The sequence below is a fragment of the Curcuma longa genome, chromosome 2 (assembly GCF_044706935.1).
Source record: "Curcuma longa cultivar G26 ecotype Majalengka, Jawa Barat chromosome 2, ITB_CL_G26_1.1, whole genome shotgun sequence".
Lineage (NCBI taxonomy): Eukaryota > Viridiplantae > Streptophyta > Magnoliopsida > Zingiberales > Zingiberaceae > Curcuma > Curcuma longa.
In genome coordinates this window covers 4,328,387-4,335,450 of record NC_133862.1, presented here as the reverse complement: position 1 = coordinate 4,335,450, position 7,064 = coordinate 4,328,387, and the positions used below count along the sequence as shown (strand labels likewise).

The 7,064-nt window shown below is 44.5% G+C and overlaps 1 protein-coding gene across 1 annotated transcript; it reads left to right on the top strand.

Moving 5' to 3' along the window:
- Positions 1-1,160: 1,160 nt before the first annotated feature.
- Positions 1,161-3,010, top strand: LOC141822306 (putative amidase At4g34880). The gene is made up of 5 exons (XM_074709749.1): positions 1,161-1,679; positions 1,760-1,974; positions 2,042-2,284; positions 2,365-2,563; positions 2,654-3,010. The coding sequence occupies exons 1-5, from the start codon at positions 1,161-1,163 to the stop codon at positions 3,008-3,010; spliced, it is 1,533 nt and encodes a 510-aa protein (XP_074565850.1).
- The last annotated feature ends 4,054 nt before the right edge of the window (positions 3,011-7,064 follow it).

The window sequence follows — 7,064 nt, the reverse complement described above, 5'->3', positions numbered from 1 at the left end:
TAATAAAAAAACAAACAAAAAATATATGTGGCTTAGCTTGTTTGTGAATGCGATGAGAGCAACTGGGTAACCTTTGCAATGATCCATTGTTTAGAACGAATAAATTAAATCAAGCGCGGCTGATGTATGAGCTTCGCAGGATCCTAGCGGCCACGCACAGCAGCAAGCTGCAGAGCGGAGCATCCGGAGGCCATGCCTAGGACTTAATTAGCTAGCTAGCTAGGAGAATGAATGGGCCGGGTTGAGAGAATCACGGAATGGAAGGAGGAGACAACAATCAAATAATTCATATATGCAAATGGACGATCGATTGAGTAATTGAGAAGCTTTTTTTTTTAACCATCAGAACTTATGATTGAGTTAGTTACTGCAGAGTAGATTTATTGAAATGAACAATAATCAAATCTTGGTGAAACTTTTTAATTTATCTTCTCATTAATCATTAAGCCGATCGATATTTTATTTTTTTTATTGAAGAGAAGTTCTTTCTGAATCCTCCAATGTTTCTAACCTTAGACGGTGGAAGCATGGATCATATTTATGACATCCTAACTAGTGGTATATATATTTTGTAATACTTTAATACATTTTAACTAATTGAGAGGCACCGAAGTTTATTAGACTTAACTAGTTGCGCGTGTTAGGGGACTTTTAAGAGGTGGAATGCGAGAAAAAAAATTAATGCACAAGAAATAATTAAGCTAATTATGGATGGATTTTTCATATTTTCTTTATCATTAATGTAATTTATTGGCACAAATTAATTGACCCGGCTGATCACAATTAACATGGCTCCGCTCCTGGATTCTCCGTTGACTGTCGACAACCCACAAAAAGGCAAGGGAGTTCGCCAAATCTAATGTCCGAAGAGGTCGCGCATCCTCGAGTCGGAGATTCCAAGTGATCGTAGTTTATTCCAGCATCATCATCGTTTATGCTGTCTCCTCTCTGTTCGAATTTACTCACATCCACTTGGTTTCCCACAACATCGCTCTCTGTGTTTGTCCAACCAGATTATGCATGGTCTGATGCGGAAGAGGTCGAATCCATATATTTTAGAGGATAATTTTCAACGTTCATCTTTGAAAAGAATCAATAGTTATTCGATATATAACAGATAGATCTTGAGGCAGGAAGGTATAGATTGATCGAGGTTAGTTATGGCAGTAATGTCGTCGTCCTCTTTCCGGCGGTGCTTCTTGCTGCTTCTCCTGTTGGACGCTTCCCGCGCCTTCGAGCTCCAAGAAGCCACCATCGATAGCATCCAGCGCGCCTTCGCCGCCGGTAATCTAACTTCCCGCGAGCTGGTGGAATCGTACCTAGACCGCATCCGCTCCCTCAACGCGCTCCTACTCGCCGTCATCGAGGTAAACCCAGCCGCCCTGCAGGAAGCGGACGCTGCAGACCGCGAGCGGCTGAGCGGCCGAGGCGGCTTCCTGCACGGGGTCCCCGTGCTCCTCAAGGACAACATTGCCACGCACGGCGGCGACGGGCTCAACACCACGGCCGGCTCGTTCGCGCTTCTGGGTTCGTCGGCGCCCCGCGTCGACGCCGGGGTGGTGCGGCGGCTGCGGCGGGCCGGCGCGGTGGTGTTGGGGAAGGCCAACATGGCGGAGTGGGCCAACTTCCGCTCCTTCGTGGCGCCCAGCTCGTGGAGCGCCCGCGGCGGCCAAGCCCGGGTTCGTACATCTTCTTCATATCCAATCTAGCAAAATCTAACTGGATTGCGAGCTGCAACTGAAGGAATCTCTGCATGCAGAACCCCTACGTGCTGTCAGCGAGCCCGTGCGGGTCGAGCAGTGGGTCGGCGATATCGGCTGCGGCGAACCTAGCAGCGGTGACGCTGGGGACGGAGACGGACGGCTCCATCATTTGCCCCTCGCACCTGAACTCGGTGGTCGGAATCAAGCCCACCGTTGGGCTCACCAGCCGCGCCGGCGTCATCCCCATCTCCCCCAGACAGGACAGCATCGGGTAATTAAGCAATCAAGAAACTCATTTTTCTTTATCTCCTAACCTCCAATAATTTTGATGAACGCAGCCCTCTTTGCCGCACAGTCGCCGACGCCGTCCGAGTTTTGGACGTAATTGTGGGTTTCGACAAGGATGACGCGGCGGCAACCAGAGCAGCATCAAAATACATACCTGCAGGCGGATACAGGCAGTTCTTAAAGGTGGACGGACTGGTGGGCAAGAGGATTGGCATCCTCCGTAGGTTCTTCAACTTCTCCAGTGATTCTTCCTACAAAAACGCAGTCTTCGAGAGTCATTTCGACACCATGAGGTTAGCATTTCGCAGTAGTTTGCCAGCAGAGATCCTTAATGTATCATAACTACACGATAGCATGAATCATGCATATTAAGGCAAAAGGGAGCCATCTTGATCGACAACCTTGAAGTAGCCAACTCGAGCATCATTCTCGACGTCAACCAGAGCGGGGAGGCAGTTGCATTGCTGGCTGAGTTCAAGTTGGCACTGAACTCCTACTTATCAGACCTTTCATCGTCTCCGGTGAAGTCGTTAGCTGATGTAATAGAATTCAACAACCAGCACAGTGCCGAGGTCAGTTAGTATCTTAAGTCTTAACTTATATTCTAGCACTACAATTCGATTTGCTAGTAAGGAATTCTGTGTTCTTATAATTGGATATAGGAAAGACTGGATGAATTTGGGCAACCCATATTTTTAGCAGCCGAAAACACCTCAGGAATTGGTGCAACTGAAAGGAGTGCAATTGCGAGAATGAGCCAACTTTCAAAGCAAGGATTGGAGAAGCTAATGGCTGAGAAGAGATTGGACGCAGTGGTGGCTGCAACTTCAAATGCAGCTACAATTTTTGCTATTGGAGGATACCCTGCCATTAGTGTTCCTGCAGGATATGGGGGCGATGGAATTCCTTTTGGTCTGTGCTTTGGGGGCCTCAGGGGTTCAGAACCCAAGTTAATTGAGATGGCGTATGGTTTTGAGCAAGCAACGCTGGTCAGAAAACCTCCATCATTCAGGGAATGAAGAGAAATACCGCAACAGGCAAGACGGCAGGCTTAGTTCCATCACTAAATAATTAAAAACATGTTTTCATACATGAGATTGTAGTTCGATGAACTAGTTATTTAATTTTATCCGTCAATATTTGGCTTCTTCTTGGATCATCTCTATTGTACCAAATGCAGTCTAACCAAAAAGTGAAAGAAGGCTATTTGCACCAAACAAAAGCAGACAACAACAACAAAAAAAACAGCTTGTACAAATACAAAGAGAAGAATACTAAGTTATGGAGAAAAAAGTAGCAGTTCAAAACCCAACCTCTTCAGTTTGTCAGCTTTTGCAGATTTTGAGACGATTGCATTTATCTTCTTCAGAATTCTGCGTTCATGATACTCGTCTCTTGGTTTGACATGTTGTACATCAGACAAATCTGGCTTTGCTGGCTATTAAATGAGAATGATACTCTTGAGTTTAACTATCAGAGCCGGCTGCTAAATGAACAGGTCAGACAAACACAAGACAAGCAAGAAAATACGGGTTCAAAATATCAATAAGCTAGTGCAATCAATTAGATAATAATATACAACGACAACTGGAGCCCAAATCCTTAACAAGATTTGTGCATTAACTTATCCATTGAGCCACTAATTAATTGAAAGGGCTACGTCTCGATTCACATTGTCTAGATAGTGCTGGGGCCCAGGAGCACCAGGGACGGCATCCACCTTGGTGCGACGTGAGTGCACTGCACAGCCCGACCAAGGAAGCCGTCTCTTGGCTGCAAACTAAGATCAAGACTGATCGAGACTGAAAACTTATTAACTTGCGCAGGAGACTTCGCCCGTGGCGATAGAATGATAGATCATAATGCACATCTGGCCTCAGACTAATTTCTTCTTCTCCATCTTTTGGCCGTACCTGAGCAAGATCGATGAGTTGGTTAGATGCAGGCCAAGAGTTTGGGTCGCCGGTCGTTGTTGCTGAATCGACATCAGACGACTTCAATGTTGGCTAGCTAACTGCATGCATGTATTTTACCCCTCCACGCGGCGATGGGTCAGCGTACACAGTGGCCAAGTGTTGCATGAGGTTGGTACATTTTTTAGTGCGACGTAGCAACAGGGCAGTAAAGTATATATTATACATACATCTCAAAATAAACCACAATCGAGATTCCTTTTTTCTTTTTCAGAATTATAGTGTAATTGGTTCTCCAATGGACCCGTTCCCGGTGCATGCCCTACGAATCAACAAATCAATAAAGTATATATTATAGAAAAAGAGAGAAGAGTCCATCTCAAAACAAAATAAAGCAAAACATGCATAATGGATAGTGTCCTTCTTCACTCACTCGAGATTGTTTTTCTTTTTCCTCTAGAATTATAATAGAATTAGTTTTCCAATGGATTCGTTCCCGGTTTCCTGCGAATTAATATATCAATAAAGTATATATTATATAAAAAGAGAGAAGAGTCCATCTCAAAATAAAACAAAATTGATAGTGTCCTTCTTCATTCACTCTAAATCCTTCTCTCTTTTTTACTCCAGAATTGTAGTGGAATTGGTTCTTCAGTTGGTCTGCTCTCAATTTCGTACGAATCAAAGCTCATCAATTGGGGGTTTATGTTGTCGGCGTGACTTTTTCGACAGTCAAGTCAGATATAGGCTGAGGTGTGAAGCTCGCGTGCGTGCCTGAGAAAGAAAAAAAGCTCGAAGAAGACGAAGAAAATTAGCCTTGGCATGAGAAAAAAATCATACTTTTACTTACTTTTGCAAAACCTTATATAATAGCGGAGGTGGAAGGTCCACGTAGACTGTCATGCGAGTCCTAGGCGAGCCACATGAACGATCACACGAGCAAAGAGCCACTCGTCAGCCGATTGTACACACTGGATCCCACATTAAGGGGTGGCAGCCGTTGGTCCATACTCTTGGCACTATTGAGCCATTATCTAGGTGTCACTCTCTAGGTAAGTCCCCTCGCTAGGGCAAGTCTCGTGTCAGTAAATGTCAGAAGTTGAGGTCAGAGATAGTCTACTCGGTTGGAATTTCTCATTGTTTAGGAACCATTGTGGTCATACTGATAGAGAAGGCTGGGGCTTGGTGGTGCCCTATTACTATGGAGGGCGTCAGTCGGCATACAGGGTCAAAATTGGGCGACAACCTGACTAGATTTACCTGAGTTGCATCATATGTCTCCCTCTAAGTCAGACTGAGGAGCGAAGTCGAATAAATCTAATTGAATGAGTATGAGGTGGTTAGTGAGAGAGTGGAAGAATATCCCTGCCTAAGGATTCCATTGGGTGAAATGCGCCCATCAAACCACAAGAGTGGAAAAAAGGAGAAAATAAAAGGCGGATCCCACTCTGACTTAGGAGAAGAGCTCGTTCCCACAGTTGTGAGGATAATAATCAGAATGACAAGAATACCAAAAGTCCAATCCTGCCCAGATCGAGGAAAGGAACTTGATCCCATAATCGTGAGGATAATAATCAGAATACCAAGAATATCAAAAGTTTAATCTTGCCCCGGCCGGAGAAATAAACTCAATCTCTTAGTCATGAGGATAATAATCAGAATGCCAAGAATATCAGAAGTCCAATTTTGCCTCGGCCGAGAAGAGGATCTTGATCCCTCGGGCGTGAGGATAATAATCAGAAAGTAAAAAGTACCAAAAGTTCAATCTTATTTTGATCGGGGAGATTGGAGAGTCATTCGGCCCCACAGTCGTGAGGATAATAATCAAAATGTCAAGAATACTAGAAGTTCAATCCTATCCCGATCGAAAAGAGAAACTCTATCCCGCAGTTATGAGGATAATAATCAGAATATCAAGAATACCAAAAGTCCAATCCTGTCCCAACGAGGAAGAGGAACTCGATCCCTCAATCCTGAGGATAATAATAATGAAGAGATCTAGAATAAGAAAAACTCGATCCCTCGATCATGAAGATAATAATTAGGTTGCGGATAATATTATAAGTCCAATCTTTCTCTGACCGTGGAGAGGAACTCGATCCCTTGGTCATGAGAATAATAATAAGAATATCGAATTTTGATAGGACAAATCCTATCCCAACCAAGGAGAAAAATTCAATCCTTCGGTCGTGAGAATTGCATCAAGTTCTGACAAGGCAAATCCCATCCTGACTAGGGAGAGAAGTTCAATCCCTTAGTCGTGAGGATTGTACCAAGATAAAACAAATCTCGGCTCGACCAGGGAGAGGAACTCAATCCCTCAATCATGGAGCTCAGGATTGTACCAAGATAAGGTGAATCCTGCCTTGACCTAGGAGAGAAGATCAATCCCTCAGTCATGAGGATTGTACTAAGATAGGGTGATTCCCACTCCGATTGGGCAGAGAAGCTTCATCTCTTAGTCGTGTGGAATGTTACCGAGAGAAGGTGAAATCTCACCTTGATCGGGGAGAGAAGATCGATCCCTCGGTCGTATGGATTGTACTAAGTTAGGACAAATCTCACCCCAATAGGGAAGAGGAGCTTGATCTCTCAATCATGAGATTGTAACAAGATAGGACGAATCCCACCTTGACTTGGGAGAGGAGCTCGATTGTGAGGATTATACCAAGATAGCGCAAATCCTGCCCTCGACCGAAGAGAGAAGCTTGATCTCTTGATCGCGAGGATTGTACTAAGATAGGACAAATTTCGCTTCGATCAGAAATAAGAGCTTGATCCCTTTGTCATGAAGATTGTATCAAGATAGCGCAAATTCCGCTTTGACCGAGAGAAAAGCTCAATCCTTCGATCATAAGGATTGTACCAAGATAGGGCGAATCTAGCCTTGACGTAGGAGAGGAGCTCGATCCCTCGATCGTGAGGATTATACCAAAATAGCACAAATCTCGCCTTTGACCAGAGAGAGAAGCTCGATCTCTCAGTCGTGATGAGGATTGTACCAAGATAGGGCAAATCCTCCTTTAATCGAGAAGATGAGTTCGATTCCTCGATCATGAGGATTATATCAAGATAGCGCAAATTCTGCTCCGACCGAGAGAGAAGCTTGATCCTTCGATCGTAAGGATTGTACCAAGATAGAGCAAATCCCTTCCCAATT

What these genes read in the sequence shown, in the direction of transcription:
- LOC141822306 (XM_074709749.1), top strand. Translation starts at nt 1,161, where the DNA reads ATGGCAGTAATGTCGTCGTCCTCTTTCCGGCGGTGCTTCTTGCTGCTT. An exon ending in CCCGCGGCGGCCAAGCCCGG is followed by an intron (nt 1,680 to 1,759) that starts GTTCGTACATCT and finishes CTCTGCATGCAG; the next exon opens with AACCCCTACGTGCTGTCAGC. An exon ending in ACAACCAGCACAGTGCCGAG is followed by an intron (nt 2,564 to 2,653) that starts GTCAGTTAGTAT and finishes AATTGGATATAG; the next exon opens with GAAAGACTGGATGAATTTGG.